Raw genomic sequence first — 17,075 nt, forward strand, 5'->3', positions numbered from 1 at the left:
CGAGAGAGGAGAGAGAGGCAATGATTGAGCCACAACCTGGACCCCAGGCTGTAGAGGGAGATCAAGTGGCAACTGCAATCCAACAGATGACTAATATTCTGGCCCGTTTAGTGGAACAACAGGGTCAAGCCCCTGTAAATCAACCTAGAGATCCCGATATGGGGCAGGATAGGGCCTTAGAGAGATTCCAGAAGTTCTCTCCACCTAAGTTCCTGGGAGGACCAGACCCGGAAGGAGCCGAGAAATGGCTAAAGGCCATGATCAACATCTTTGCCGCTTTAAACTATACAGAGGATAGGCAAGTACAACTCGCTGTTTTCCAGTTCGAAGGTCCAGTCAGGGCTTGGTGGAATGTGGTTCAAGCTAGGTGGGAGAGAGAGGGGACCGCATGGACGTGGGTGAATTTCGTGCGAGAGTTTAACGAAAAATACCTCCCACCTATAGTCCGGGAGAAAAGAGAGGACGATTTTATTAAGCTCCGGCAGGGAACTTTGAGAATAGCTGAGTATGAAACCCAATTTAGGAAGTTGTCTAAATTTGCTCCTGAAATGATAGCTACGGAGCAAAGAAGAGTCCGGAGGTTTGTGCAAGGGCTCAATGTGGGGATACAAGAGGCCTTGGCGGCAGCCCAGATTAATACGTTTACGGAGGTTTTGGAGAAGGCCCAAAGAATAGAAATTTCTAGGGCACAAGTGAGAGCTTTTCATGCAAAAGGAGAGGTGCGCCTGGTGGAAGTCAAAGGCAAAGACAAGATGATTTAGATATGCCACCCTCTAAGATGGGTCGAGGAGATGGTGGTGAGAAAATTTCAGGAACATCTAAGGAAATTACTCCAAGAGGAGCCTCGCGTGGCAGGAAGCAAGCAAGAGGTGCCTTACAAGGAGGTCAAACTCGAGTATCTTGTGGGTACTGTGGGAAGCCAATCATACGGAGAATGATTGTTGGCGAAAAGCAGGAAAATGTTTATGGTGTGGTGGTACCGAGCACCAGCTTGCAACTTGTCCCCGTCGATCACACCTAAACCCTGAACAAACAAATGTATGAGGGACTAAGCCAAGAGTGCCAGCTAGAGTGTACGCCTTGGACCAACAAGCATTACCTGAACCATCAGAGATAATAGAAGGTACGATTCGTGATTTCTATTATTAAGCTAAATTTTGGCTACAGTGAGACCTGTGAGCTAGAAATGGATATACAAGAAAATACCCTACATTATTTAGGAGTGCATGGATGAATTTCGAGAACGAAATTCTTTTAAGGGGGAGAGAGTGTGAGGACCCGTAAAATTCTTTATATTTTTCTTAAAAATGCCTTTTTATTTGTAAATTATTCATTTATGATGGCCCTACTACCCAATCATCCCACAATAAGTGTAAATGAATATAGAAGTAAGGGTTTTCGTTGTCCGTTTTCAAGTTAGAGCGAATTAGGATTTTAACGTTTTTTCGTAGTGTGACTATTCGGTACGGAGTGAGGATCAAATTTGGTAGGTAAGAGTGACTTTTGGATGAGGAAATATTATATGATTTGAGGTGATAATAATAAGTTATTGATTAGAAAGTAAAAACCCCAGTATACGTGAATTACTAAAAAACGGCTCGAACCGACGGGTATCGATCACTACAGGTTGAACCCACCACTTGACCACCACTTCCCAACCACCACCTACCCTTGATATTTTTACAAAATATCCCCCCCATCCTTAGCCATATAACCGAAATATGTGGCCAAAATGCAAGGAAAAGAAAGAAAAAAATTAGTTGGTTTTGGTGGTGACAAGTGTCAACCACCTATGGTTCCTTGACCAACCTTTGTCTTGCCTTCTTATCTCTCATTTCAGCTCATTTCCCTCATTTTCTGCTTGTCTTGGCCGAGAGAGAGAGAGAGAGAAAAACAAGGGGGGAGAAACTCCATTTCATCTTGAGTTTGATTCATTTGAGTGAGAAAACAAGAAATCTAAACCGATTAATCACTAGTTTGGAAGCTTGGGAAGCTTAAGGAACCAAAAATTTCAACGAGAGGTGGAGGATCATTCTTGCAAGCTCTTGTCTTGAGGTATAATGGCTGATCAACCTTTCTTTCTCTATTAATCATGATTAAGTTGGGTATTAATGTTAGTATTGTGCTTGTGATGCTTGTTCCATGTGATTTTCATGACTAGATGGATGACTTTTGAGTTAGGATTTCTTGTGTGTTAGGTGTTGTATGATGTATATATGTGGTATATAATCTTGTAAAGGAGATAGTAGTGGTAGTTTCAAGGTAAAAATGAGAAGTATAGCTTGAATATAGCAAAATTCCAGATTTCTGGAAATCTTAGCTTCAGTTCTGTCCGATTCTATTTCATCATGTTAGAGGCCGAACTAGGCTTAGCACAAAACATGAAAGTTGAGAATGACATTTTATGGTTTCCTACAAAATTTCAGCTCAATCAGAGCAACGTAGACTGTGAAAAGATGAAAATACCCTGACTGCCCTAGGAGTAAAATCAGCGGACAGTTTTGACAGTACAATAAGTTGGTTGCATTTGTTCACCTGGATACGTACTGAACTAGCTTTTAATCAAAAAATGAAAGTCTTAGTACTTTATCTTAGCTTTTGAACGCCTCCAAGAACGCCTTAAACGGACTTTGGTAACTTGAGATACGGCCATTTGAAGGTAGTGTGGTTAACTGGTCTATTAGTTGGAATTTGGTTCTGTGAATTGGAAATTTGACTAGGTTACACTGGAATTTGGACTAAGTGATCTTCATGAAAATTGTAGGCCCTTGTCTTAGCTTCGAAACGGTATAAGTTGAATCTCAATCTGATAAGCGTAGCCTCGGTTGTGTCCGTTACGCAAAACCCCGTCAAATCTGTCTTTTGTTAAACTTCATTTCCGCACATGTTGTTATCTTGATTTTGTACTCGTATTACCTTGAGCCTATTGAACGGCTATTGTGATGAATTTATATTGTGTATGACTTTGGGATTGGCTGAGGAAAATAATGAAGCCGTAAATGGCTGAAAAATTAGGTAAATACAAAGGGCATGCTGCCCAAATTTACGCTCGAGGACTTGAGAAATATACTTGCGACTTGGGTAAAGTTGGTAAATGAATATCACTTGAACTATCTAGGATATTTGCATCTTCTTGTATCGAGGTATATCAGTGAGGATTTGGCCGAACTTGTACCCTTGAGAAATACAATCATGACTACTAGGAATACGTTTTCCTTGTACTTTCGACTCAAATGGCATTTCCAAGTATAAATGTTACAAAGTTATATAGTTTGAAAAGCGAGCGAGTGTTTCACGAATATTCTCCAAACGAATGTCAACTACTTGATTCTTATTGAACGAAACGTCTAAGTTTCGAACCTTAGTCATTTTTCAAAGTTCTTAAACAAGAGTTTTATCGCAAATTTGGACTCCAAACCCGGAGTACAACCCAGACACGATCACTAGAGGCACTACTTTTGGTGAGTGCTTCCAAATACCTGATTGAACTGGACACTTGTTTCCAATACTTGATCAATATGATATATGATTGGTTTGATCGGGCAAGAGTGTACTTTATCGCACTTGCCCTTATTTGATATACATACTTGTTTATTGTTAAAATTGATTTGAGATACTTGTTTACGATGTGCGCACTTCCTGGAATTCCAGAAACCCTACGGCAAGTTATTCGAGTCGAGTCGGCAAGGGCTTGGTCGATAGGGTAACAAACCCTGGGTCTCTTGTTTGTCGAGTGGAGTGATACCTCCTCGACTAATCGGTATACTCGAGTATTACCACCCGTGTTTATTGAGAATTTTGGGCTCAGTAGGGGGTTTGAATGGTGGACGGAGAGTAGTGTAAGTGGTGTTCTGTTTGATTGGTTACTTACTTCAAAGTTGACGGAGCGTCAACTATTACGTGATCAAGCTCCTGGTGATGCATTGGGAATTTGGCTCCTGAGAGCCATTCGTATCCTTATACTTTGAGATGATTGTTACTTGTAGTGTTATTGTTTCTTTTAAAACTTTACACTCGCTCATTTTGAGATTGCTACTTGAAGTGTTATTGCTCACAAAATGAGATTGCTACTTGAAGTGTTATTGCTCACTTTTATGAACTCTTCATGCTCGTTACTTTGCTATATCGAAAACTTGTACTTATAAATAATGGTCAATTTGCTATTTGGAACCTCACTGGGCTTTTAGCTCATTCCACGCAATTTGTTTTCCTTACAGGGGAACGAGCGAGGCGTGAGATGTATAAAGACGCGCGTAGCCTAGTTGGTTTTGACTTTTGACTTGTACTCGCGCTATCACTCGACTAGAATGATTTGTACTTGGATTGTATACACTTTGAACCAGTTTGGGTATATAGAGACTTTGTATTTTGAATGTGCATCGATGTACATTATAAATTTGATTTACGATGTTATTTATGATCTATGGATGCATGCACGTGATACGAGTGAGTGAGTCCTGGCGAGAGCTGGGCAGGCGGTCCGTCGAACCCTTTGGTACGCCTTAGGGGGAAGTGGGGGTCGTCACAGGTGGTATCAGAGCTCCTATTGAGCTCGTGCCGGGAGAAGGTTCTCGGACTGTGGGGATTGACTTGTTAAGTGTGGAACAATTGTCTATTGTTGGGGACCTTAGATATGTATGTTGGGTAGGAATCTCTAATATGGGTGATTTGCTCTTGAGCCTGGCCAGTTTGAGTGGTGAATTATCATATTTTCGGATTCTTGTCCCTGAGTACCAAAGAGTGATACATTTACGATAAGTTGAGATCTTGAGTAATATTAGGATAAGTTTGGATGGCGAAAGCAAAGGCACGGGGATTGCGAATAGTCTGGACTTGAAATATATTGAAGATATTCGTGGGATTTGGGATCCTTATTATTCACGTGCTTCAAGTTTTGATTAAGTGTAGTGCCTGAGCAATACCTAGGGTTAATGTCCTATAGGTTATGTGACTTGTTTTGATTGAATGTGTTGCATTACCCCTGTTTTATGATTTGGAAAGGTTTATTTGAACCTCATTTTATTCTGTTATACTTATCTTCTATCATTGATTAGTTGGCTATATTGCTATAGTTGATTAGCCGCGAAACATGGAGGGTAGAAGAAGTCAAGCCAGGGGAACTAACCGAGGACGCGGTCCTAGTCGTGGCCGTGGGGGTAGACAAGCACAGGAACCGGTGCAAGAACCGAGAGAGGAGAGAGAGGCAACGATTGAGCCACAACCTGGACCCTAGGCTGTAGGGGGAGATCAAGTGGCAACTGCAATCCAACATATGACTAATATTCTGGCCCGTTTAGTGGAACAACAGGGTCAAGCCCCTGTAAATCAACCTAGAGATCCCGATATGGGGCAGGATAGGGCCTTAGAGAGATTCCAGAAGTTCTCTCCACCTAAGTTCCTGGGAGGACCAGACCTGGAAGGAGCCGAGAAATGGCTAGAGGCCATGATCAACATCTTTGCCGCTTTAAACTATACAGAGGATAGGCAAGTACAACTCGCTGTTTTCCAGTTCGAAGGTCCTGTCAGGCTTGGTGGAATGTGGTTCAAGCTAGGTGGGAGAGAGAGGGGACCGCATGGACGTGGTTGAATTTCGTGCGAGAGTTTAACGAAAAATACCTCCCACCTATAGTGCGGGAGAAAAGAGAGGACGATTTTATTAAGCTCCGGCAGAGAACTTTGAGAATAGCTGAGTATGAAACCCAATTTAGGAAGTTGTCTAAATTTGCTCCTGAGATGATAACTACGGAGCAAAGAAGAGTCCAGAGGTTTGTGCAAGGGCTCAATGTGGAGATACAAGAGGCCTTGGCGGCAGCCCAGATTAATACGTTTACGGAGGTTTTGGAGAAGGCCCAAAGAATAGAAATTTCTAGGGCACAAGTGAGAGCTTTTCATGCAAAAGGAGAGGTGCGCCTGGTGGAAGTCAAAGGCAAAGACAAGATGATTTAGATATGCCACCCTCTAAGATGGGTCGAGGAGATGGTGGTGAGAAAATTTCAGGAACATCTAAGGAAATTACTCCAAGAGGAGCCTCGCGTGGCAGGGAGCAAGCAAGAGGTGCCTCACAAGGAGGTCAAACTCGAGTATCTTGTGGGTACTGTGGGAAGCCAATCATACGGAGAATGATTGTTGGCGAAAAGCAGGAAAATGTTTATGGTGTGGTGGTACCGAGCACCAGCTTGCAACTTGTCCCCGTCGATCACACCTAAACCCTGAACAAACGAATGTAGGAAGGACTAAGCCAAGAGTGCCAGCTAGAGTGTACGCCTTGGACCAACAGGCATTACCTGAACCATCGGAGATAATAGAAGGTACGATTCGTGATTTCTATTATTAAGCTAAATTTTGGCTACAGTGAGACGTGTGAGCTAGAAATGGATATACAAGAAAATACCCTACGTTATTTAGGAGTGCATGGATGAATTTCGAGAACGAAATTCTTTTAAGGGTGAGATAGTGTTAGGACCCGTAAAATTCTTTATAATTTTCTTAAAAATGCCTTTTTATTTGGAAATTATTCATTTATGATGGCCCTACTACCCAATCATCCCACAATAAGTGTAAATGAATATAGAAGTAAGGGTTTTCGTTGTCCGTTTTCAAGTTAGAGCGAATTAGGATTTTAACGTTTTTTCGTAGTGTGACTATTCGGTACGGAGTGAGGATCAAATTTGGTAGGTAAGAGTGACTTTTGGATGAGGAAATATTATATGATTTGAGGTGATAATAATAAGTTAGTGATTAGAAGGTAAAAACCCTAGTATACGTGAATTACTAAAAAACGGCTCGAACCGACGGGTATCGATCACTACAGGTTGAACCCACCACTTGACCACCACTTCCTTACCACCACCTACCCTTGATATTTTTGCAAAATATCCCCCCCCCCATCCTCAGCCATATAACCGAAATATGTGGCCAAAATGCAAGGAAAATAAAGAAAAAAATTAGTTGGTTTTGGTGGTGACAAGTGTCAACCACCTATGGTTCCTTGACCAACCTTTTGTCTTGCCTTCTTATCTCTCATTTCAGCTCATTTCCCTCATATTCTGCTTGTCTTGGCCGTGAGAGAGAGAGAGAGAAAAACAAGGGGGGATAAACTCCATCTCATATAGAGTTTGATTCATTTGAGTGAGAAAACAAGAAATCTAAACCGATTAATCACTAGTTTGGAAGCTTAAGGAACCAAAAATTTTAAGGAGAGGTGGAGGATCATTCTTGCAATCTCTTGTCTTGAGGTATAATGGCTGATCAACCTTTCTTTCTCTATTAATCATGATTAAGTTGGGTATTAATGTTAGTATTGTGCTTGTGATGCTTGTTCCAAGTGATTTTCATGACTAGGTGGATGACTTTTGAGTTAGGATTTCTTGTGGGTTAGGTGTTGTATGATGTATATATGTGGTATATAATCTTGTAAAGGAGATAGTAGTGGTAGTTTCAAGGTAAAAATGAGAAGTATAGCTTGAATATAGCAAAATTCCAGATTTCTGGAAATCTTAGCTTCAGTTCTGTCCGGTTCTATTTCATCATGCTAGAGGCCGAACTAGGCTTAGCACAAAACATGAAAGTTGTAGAGAATGACATTTTATGGTTTCTTAAAAAGTTTCAGCTCAATCAGAGAAATGTAGCCTGTGAAAAGATGAAAATACCCTGACTGCCCTAGGAGAAAAATCAGCGGACAGTTTTGACAGTACAATAAGTTGGTTGCATTTGTTCACCTGGATACGTACTGAACTAGCTTTTAATCAAAACATGAAAGTCTTAGTACTTTGTCTTAGATTTTCAACGCCTCCAAGAACGCCTTAAACGGACTTTGGTAACTTGAGATACGGCCATTTGAAGGTAGTGTGGTTAACTGGTCTATTAGTTGGAATTTGGTTCTGTGAATTGGGAATTTGACTGGGTTACACTGGAATTTGGACTAAGTGATCTTCATGAAAATTGTAGGCCCTTGTCTTAGCTTCGAAACGGTATAAGTTGAACCTCAATCTGATAAGCGTAGCCTCGGTTGTGTCTGTTACGCAAAACCCCATCAAATCTGTCTTTTGTTAAACTTCATTTCCGCACATGTTGTCAACTTGATTTTGTACTCGTATTACCTTGAGCTTATTGAACGGCTATTGTGATGAATTTATATTGTGTATGACTTTGGGATTGGCTGAGGAAAATAATGAAGCCTTAAATGGCTGAAAAATTAGGTAAATACAAAGGGCATGCTGCCCAAATTTACGCTCGAGGACTTGAGAAATATACTTGCGACTTGGGTAAAGTTGGTAAATGAATATCACTTGAACTATCTAGGATATTTGCATCTTCTTGTATCGAGGTATATCAGTGAGGATTTGGCCGAACTTGTACCCTTGAGAAATACAATCATGACTACTAGGAATACGTTTTCCTTGTACTTTCGACTCAAATGGCATTTCCAAGTATAAATGTTACAAAGTTATATAGTTTGAAAAGCGAGCGAGTGTTTCACGAATATTCTCCAAACGAATGTCAACTACTTGATTCTTATTGAATGAAAAGTCTAAGTTTCGAACCTTAGTCATTTTTCAAAGTTCTTAAACGAGAGTTTTATCGCAGATTTGGACTCCAAACCCGGAGTACAACCCAGACACGATCACTAGAGGCACTACTTTTGGTGAGTGCTTCCAAATACCTGATTGAACTGGACACTTGTTTCCAATACTTGATCAATATGATTAAATGATATATGATTGGTTTGATCGGGCAAGAGTGTACTTTATCGCACTTGCCCTTATTTGATATACATACTTGTTTATTGTTGAAATTGATTTGAGATACTTGTTTACGATGTGCGCACTTCCTGGAATTCCAGAAATCCTGCGGCAAGTTACTCGAGTCAATCCGGCAAGGGCTTGGTCGATTGGATAACGAACCCTGGGTCTCTTGTTTGTCGAGTGGAGTGATATCTCCTCGACTAATCGGTATACTCGAGTATTACCACCCGTGTTTATTGAGGATTTTGGACCCAGTAGGGGGTTTGAATGGTGGACGGAGAGTAGTGTAAGTGGTGTTCTATTGGATTGGTTACTTACTTGAAAGTTGACGGAGTGTCAACTGTTACGTGATCAAGCTCCTGGTGATGCATTGGGAATTTGGCTCCTGAGAGCCATTCGTATCCTTATACTTTGAGATGATTGTTACTTGTAGTGTTATTGTTTCTTTTAAAACTTTACACTCGCTCATTTTAAGATTGCTACTTGAAGTGTTATTGCTCACAAAATGAGATTGCTGCTTGAAGTGTTATTGCTCACTTTTATGAACTCTTCATGCTCGTTACTTTGCTATATCGAAAACTTGTACTTATAAATAATGGTCAATTTGCTATTTGGAACCTCACTGGGCTTTTAGCTCATTCCACGCCATTTTTTTTCCTTACAGGGGTACGAGCGAGGCGTGAGATGTATAAAGACTAGCGTAGCCTAGTTGGTTTTGACTTTTGACTTGTACTCGCGCTATCACTCGACTAGAATGATTTGTACTTGGATTGTATATACTTTGAACCAGTTTGGGTATATAGAGACTTTGTATTTTGAATGTGCATCGATGTACATTATAAGTTTGAATTGTGATGTTATTTATGATCTATGGATGTATGCACGTGATACAAGTGAGTGAGTCCTGGCGAAAGCTGGGCAGGCGGTCCGCCGAACCCTTTGGTACGCCTTAAGGGGAGGTGGGGTCGTCACATAACATCTATTATTGTACCTGCGGTGGCCAGAAATGGTCTATCAAGTATAATTAGTACATTGACATCCTCCTCCATATCTAAAACAACAAAATCAACAGGAATAATAAATTTTTGCACTTTAATGAGCACATTCTCCAATATGCCCATTGGATGTCTAATAGACCTGTCAGCCAATTGTAAGTCAATGTTAGTACGCTTTAACTCTTTCAACCCCAATTGCCTAGTCACAGTTAATAGGATCAATGAAACACTCGCACCAAGGTCACATTGTGCTTTAGAGAATTCTACATTACTAATAGTGCATGGAACTGTGAAACTCCCTGGATCTTTCAACTTTGGTGGCAATTTGTTTTGTATAATGGCACTACATTCTTCCGTTAATGCAATTGTCTCACTATCTACTAACTTCCTTTTCTTAGTCATTATCTCCTTGAGAAACTTTGTGTATGAAAGAATCTGCAAAATAGCATCAACAAAAGGAATGTTAATATGTAATTGTTTGAAAATGTTGACAAACTTCTCAAATTCTTTGTCATTTCTCGAAGGTTTCAATCTTTGTGGAAATGGCACCGGTGGAGGAATTGGTATTGTATCTCCAATTTGTGGTTCATTTTCTTCCATCTTTTCTTTCCCTTTGATTTTCTTGCCATTTTCTCCTAATTCACTCAACTGCTTATTTTCTCTTCTTTCAAATTCTCTTTCACTTTCAATTACAAGTTTCTCCGCCACTTCCTTACCTTTACGGAGGGTTATGGCCTTCACTTGTTCCCTTGGATTCACCTCAATCTTGATAGGTAAGTCCCCTTGGTTGCGATTGTTGACCGCATTAGCTATTTGCCCCAATTGGACTTCAACATTTCGATACATATTGGTGAGTTGATCCATCCTTCCTTCAATTCTTTCAAACCGTTGAGTAGTGGCACTGGCTAACTTTTCAATTTTATCATTTGATACATCTGCCAGCTTTTCAATTGCCAATTCCCAAGCTGGTTTGGACTCCGGAAGTGGTTGCTTCGGTTGAAAATCCGGTGGATTAACTGGTCTTTGTTGGTTCCCTTGATCCTTCCATCCAAAATTCGAGTGATTACGCCATCTTGGATTGTAGGTATTAGAGTATGGATTGTTTTGGGGTAGACGGTTGTAACTGTTGAGATATTGAACTTGTTCGCTGCTAGAACACATAGAATTATCATGATCTCCACCCCAAGTAGTACAACATGCAATAACTACTCCTTGATTAGAGATAGAACCAACATGCCTATTAATCATCTTAACCACATTATTCATTTTTGCACTTAACATATTCAAGGTATCTACTTCAAGCATACCTGCGGTTCTTCTCGTATTACCTCGTTCGTTGGCCCATTGGTAATTGTTAGCAGCCATTTCTTCAATTAATTGTTGAGCTTCCTCGGCTGTCTTTCCCATCAATGCTCCTCCCGCTGCCGCATCTACATGCGTCTTTGTTGGATAGGTGAGACCATTGTAAAATGTTCAGACCACTAGCCAATCTAGTAAATCATGATGAGGACATCTTCGTTCTAATTCCCGATAATGCTCCCAAGCTTCGTACAATGTCTCTCCTTCCTGTTGAGAGAAACTAGTTATATCCATTCTTAGTCTAGCAGTTTTTTCAGGTGGAAAGAATTTATTGAGAAAAGCCTTAGCTAATTCAGCCCAAGTAGTAAAAGTGTTCGGAGGATGAGATTGTAGCCAAATCTTGGCCTTGTCCTTTAGTGAAAATGGAAACAATCGAAGTTTAATTGCATCATCACTAACACCATTAAACTTAATTGTATCACAGATTTCAAGAAATGTTGACAAGTGAGAATTTGGATCTTCGGTAGCATTACCTCCATACTGAGATTGTTGTACCATTTGAATCAGTGATGGTTTAATCTCAAAATTATTAGCATTTACCATTGGCCTTGCGATGCTAGTTTGAGAACCTTCTGTTTCCGGTAAAGCAAAATCTCGTAGAATTCGCCTATTTGGTTCATTTTCCGCTATTTCTTCCTCAAATGGTAATTCTATCAAGATTTCTTCTATCGGCTGCCAAATCTCTTGTTCCTCTTGATGCGGTGTATTCCTCCTTTGTCTCCGAAGTGCCCTCTCAATTTCTGGATCGAAAGGTGCAACTTCTCGATGTGTTCGGTGCATACACTACAAATAGAAATAAGAGAAATTATGCAGTTTTAATTGTCAAAAACTATATTAATGCAAAAATCAATTAATCGCAAGTATACGAATCGTGAGCGAGTATAGGATATTAAGGGTCGATCCCACAAGGAAGATTGCAATTACCGGCACTACTAAAGCTTCTTTATTATTTAGACTATCAATGTATTATAAGAAATGAAACCTACTGAACTTATGCAAAATAACAAATGAAAACTCCTTAGGTTATGGTATCCCTAACTACTCATGCAATTGCCATTTTTGGATCATTGAGTACTACTATCTAGGCTAGTTATGGTGTAATTTCCTTAAACATGTGAAACCTACTTTCGTAGTGAATCAACTATACTCATAACTAATCCATACCTATTCTCATGGTTATGAAATTAGCTACAAGTTCATTTCTTCAATGAAATTACATGAAATTAATCACTAAAACCACATAGGTGCACCTCTACTCTCGTGAGTGTACTCCCTATGTTTAGCACTTTTTGAACTAGTGTTAAATCTCAATTTTCATTGTAGAAACAACACCTTAGATAATCACAATTAATGGTACCAGATTAATCATGATTTAAAGGGCCAAAGTGTTAAATAACTTGCTCAAATAATAGCAATCAAATAACCAAATAATAAACACTAACAATTATAGAAAGTTCAACCAAACCCAAGGCATAAACTTTAAAGACACATATTGAACACAAAATCCAGAACTTGCATATTAACTATACTTAAGAATCTGATACAAAAGATAAAGAGTTGGAGAAGAGATAACCCATGTCACTTGAGCTTCAACTCCTCCCTTCATCTATATCTTCATCCTAATCTATCCAATATACAAGAATGGATGAACTACACTTACTCTATACTAAACTAACCTAACACTCAGAAAATGTAAGAGCTACATTTCTGCACTTCAAGCTTTCTCCCGTATCTCTCTCTATTCTCTTCAATCTTGCAAGTTTTGGCTATATAAAGATGAAAGAAGTCAAGAAAATGAGGCCTACACCACCCTTTTACAGCTGTAAAGTAGTTCTCACATATCTGGCATTGCATGTGATTTGTTGGAGGTGAAAATAAGTTTTCCGCGTAAAGGGCAGCCTTCTCTGACCACAATCCGGCCATAAATCGGCCACAAATCCGGCCAGATTGCTACAGTGACATTTTGGTGCACTTTTGTTCAATTTCCATCTCTGCTCCGATTTTGCATCAATTTCAACTAAACTTTTCTTGATGATAAAAGATGATTTAGCTCTTGATCAAAACATAAAACTTGTAGCCCTTTGCGTTATCTTTCCAATGCATCAAGAATCACCTCATTTGGATCTGTGTAGGCTGAGAAATGACCTAAATACCCTTGACTGCTCACTGCCCTGTTTCAGCTTCGACCAATAGAAATTAGCTACTGTAATTCGGCTGTTTGACCTGGAAAACCTTCAAACTGAATTCAGATGTCTTCACCAAAGTTGTATATCTATCTCTTACCTTCAAATTGGTTTAAAAATCATCTCAATACGATCATTGTAGCTCAAGTTATAGACAAAATACGAAAATGTGTCAAAACTGTCAAATGCACAAAATCCAAGTAAAAAGTGATAAAAACGTCATTTAATTACTTAAAAGCATTTTTCACCAATTATAGCCAAAATGATTCATTTTCTTCTAGTAATATAACCAAAGTGATTAAAAATAATATAAAATGTCATACAATTAAAACGTAAATTAGTCACTTATATCAATAGTTTTTAACATATGTGTAAAGACAATATTAAGTGATTAGAAGCCAATTTAGGTATATAACTATCATGAGTTTTCCTCTCATTTGCTTTAATTTAACTCTACTCGTGGAACTAGATATAGTCGTTAAATCTCAGACCAACCGTAGCTACCATTTATGAAAGCTTACAAGGTTCGAAATTAGAAGAAATGCTGGTTAAAAGTTGGTTTCTCACGGCTAGCATCTTAGCAAAGTACATTCGGGAGCAAAAGGAAAGGCAACGAGAAAGGCAGCTTTGCCATCTTCTGGTATTTTGATCATAACTGGAGCTACGATTATCGGATTGAGGCAAATTTTATAGCATTTCGAAGCTAAGACATAGACCTACATTTCTTATGAAGACATCGACACTCAGTTCTCGCCTTTTCAAGGTAAAAAATGTACGGTCAGAAGCATCTTCTGTTTCACTCTCTCGGCTGAAGCTAAAAGAATTTCAGCATGGCTTAGCAGCTGCATTTTTCCCTTTTCATTCCTCCTCAGTTTTCTGTTCTAGATTATGTACAAAGCATATCGATTCATCTTCAAGTTAACTTAAGCAAAACGGGGCAGATTATGCTCAAAACTCAAAAGGAAAGCTGACTAAAATTCAGCTCTGCGCAAGGCTGCAAAACTGAAGTACCGCAGCTTGCCTCAGAGTTCTTTCACGTATGGCTCTCTCCATTTCACACTCATTAACCTACGACTGACCCCTTAAACTGAATAAGGAAACAAATAATCTGTTGCATGCATCCCATAACGTTATTAACCCAAGAAATTTTGACATCAGTTGCAAGTTCCAGCTCAACACTCAGTTTCTGCAATTTTTCTGAGATTTCACAGTTATTGCCCGGCATTTACTTCAGCTACAAGCTCTTCTCACTCTAGTTATCAACCCTGCTCTAAGTTCTCAGGTAAGACAAGAAAATAGCATATAGTTTGAGCTTCTAGCAGAAGATTTCTCCCTACTTTCGGTTAACAAGCTGCATGATCAGTTTTTTTTCCTCGGATGGAGCTGAAAGGTAACCACTCCCTAAACAAGTTTTCCCTTCAATCAAACTGAATTTTTCTTAGCTACATTCCAGCATTCCACAGTAATATCCAAGTGTACTAGTTGTTTAGAAGGTTATTGCAGTCACGTACCTCGTTCCTTCCTCCTAACGTTTGAAAACAAATGCAGATCGCACGTTTGGTTTCCTGCTCCTAGCTTCGTCCCTCTAACTCTTGCACCAGCTCTCCCTTTTTTTCTCACGTTTGGCTCGCGGTGTTGAGGCTACCAGCTGAAGAAATGAAGCGAGCCAGTGCCTCTCTCTCACTCTCACTCTCTCGGTTGCAGACTGGAGGCAAAGAGAAACCAGAAATGTTTTCTTTTCCTCTCACTCGATTATGTTTGAGCTGAATGGGTGTCCAAATCACTCTCTCAGCTTTGCTCCTAGTGCGTGGTTGGTAAGAAAAGAAAAGAAATGTTTTTTCTTCACTCGGCCACCGCCCAAACAATGTCACCGCTGTCTCTTTTCTTCCCTGATCATCACTTCACTTAGCAACTAAATGGGCAGCTGTCATCCCAGGTGTTATTCACCGCCCCAGCACACAGCCAACCTACTTGTTTTTGTTTTCCTTCCACCGCTTATATAGCTTCCATTCGGTTCCAATTCAGTCAAGTATTATGCCTCTTTCTGTTTCATTTTATGTAGTACGTTAGTTGGTTTCTTGGCTGCATGGAAGATTAAACAAAGGTCTAAGGTTGGTTTGGTCTTTTTAATTTTTGTTCATTTGTTTGCCAAGAGTCCGTAATTTTATTGTCTCACACATTGATTCAAAATTTCGTTTATTCTAATTTGCATTTACCCTAAAAATTTCTTACATTGATTTTGACACGTTTAGCTTTAAGAAAAACTTATTAGACATGTACTTGTTAAACTTCTAGTGTATGTTACGTGTCTAGTAATATTCGCAATTAACACAATTTACGATATGCACGTCATATATTTATTTAATTCGTAAAATTTTTCTACACTTCTAGACATGTACTTATTGAATTTATTTTTTAAATTCTCAATTTATAGGGATTCAATTAGGCATTTAAGGTAACCATTTATTCGTTATATATAATTTTTCTAATATCAAAGTAAATAAAATAAAATAATTTTAGGATATACATATAATTTTCTCGGGTTCTCACAGTCCATAAATTTAGAATATTAATAATTAGAGGAAAAAACTCCTTTTTTCTTTAGAAAATACCACCTTCAAAATAATAGAAATGAGGGTTGAAAATGAGTTTGAAATTTTATGCATGTTCAATAATTTTTGAATAATTTTATAAGAAGGTGAAATGAACTTTATAATATCATGAGAGCATTTTGGATTATTCATTCAAAATTTTAACCATTAAATAGTTTTAGTTACCAAAACGGTAAACTCGAGGGAGGTATATGTAATTTTTTAAATCTCAAGAAAATTAGGTGAAATTGTTAAAAACCTCAAGGGAGGTTTCTGAAATTATCCCTTTTTGTCCCTTCCCACTCTCCTATTCCCTCCTTAACCCCCTACCCCAACCTTGCATGCCATGAGGCGAACTCCTGACTTGATAAGCACGAGCGTAGGTCCCTCGCCAATAGTCCAAAGAGGAAAATATGACACATAAAAAATAGAGATACAAAAATGTAGTAAACCATGTAGTCATTGTAATTACGTGCTTACTTTGTGATTAAGCCCTTAATGACTAAGAAATAGGGGATCATGTGTTGAGTTTGTGAAGTGATCAACTAACCTGTTATTCTTATTAACATCTTGCTGACAAGATTGGAGATTATCTTATAAGTAATCGTGAGAACCAGCTTGTCAATACCAACTAAAGAGGAAAACATGAGAGGCAAGTTTCTTGTTGGGGGAGAGGCAAAGTGAGTCACAAGGAGACAAAATGGGTTTTTAAAATAAAAAGGCATTTAATGAAAAAATGGATTTTTGAATATTGAAAATATGTGAAAAAGGGCCAAAATGGGACTTTTATAAATGCGACAATGTGGGCCTAATAAAATAGTCTAAAAAAGGATTTTTGAGAAAAAGGGAGTTGATACTTGGTATTAAGTTTAAGTGTACCAAATCAACGATAAAAAGTTTTTCATAGAAAAAATGAGAAACCCCTTATTCAGATAACTTTAAATCTTTGAAATTGAGAGAAAAAGGTTTGAAAGTCATGGTTAAAGAAAGAAAAGGCAAAAGATAGATTGATTCAAACCTAAGACATCTTTTCAACCTAATCTAAGCTAATTGTGAGATTTATCAAATTTTTCCTAATCTAACCCTTAAACTAATAATATTTGGATGTTTTTTACATGAATGCAAATCTAAACCTAAAGGAGACATCAGAAGAAACAAAATGTCCCTATAAGATCTAATTAGTCCCAATCATATTAATTGTGA

General features: G+C 38.8%; 1 protein-coding gene and 1 non-coding gene across 5 annotated transcripts; one reads left to right on the forward strand and one right to left on the reverse strand.

The window, feature by feature from the left end:
- Window positions 1-9,809: 9,809 nt before the first annotated feature.
- Window positions 9,810-15,148, reverse strand: LOC113729769 (uncharacterized). 4 transcript variants are annotated; one of them, XM_027254002.2, is made up of 3 exons: window positions 14,793-15,142; window positions 10,456-11,881; window positions 9,810-10,174 (listed from the first exon to the last, which is right to left on the reverse strand). In XM_027254002.2, exons 2-3 carry the CDS (start codon window positions 11,144-11,146, stop codon window positions 10,134-10,136), a joined length of 732 nt encoding a protein of 243 aa, XP_027109803.2. In that variant the 5' UTR covers window positions 11,147-11,881; window positions 14,793-15,142; the 3' UTR covers window positions 9,810-10,133. The 4 variants fall into 4 exon arrangements, 1 of the variants encoding a protein (XP_027109803.2); XR_011840860.1 differs by lacking the exon at window positions 9,810-10,174 and having other exon boundaries at window positions 10,188-10,886; window positions 11,047-11,881; XR_011840861.1 differs by lacking the exon at window positions 9,810-10,174 and having other exon boundaries at window positions 10,188-10,889; window positions 11,047-11,881.
- LOC113733583 (small nucleolar RNA R71) lies at window positions 11,235-11,341 on the forward strand. The gene has a single exon (XR_003459087.1). It is a non-coding gene; the product is annotated as a small nucleolar RNA R71 (small nucleolar RNA).
- Window positions 15,149-17,075: the final 1,927 nt, after the last annotated feature.

Source organism: Coffea arabica, chromosome 2e (assembly GCF_036785885.1).
Source record: "Coffea arabica cultivar ET-39 chromosome 2e, Coffea Arabica ET-39 HiFi, whole genome shotgun sequence".
Taxonomy (NCBI): Eukaryota; Viridiplantae; Streptophyta; class Magnoliopsida; order Gentianales; family Rubiaceae; genus Coffea; species Coffea arabica.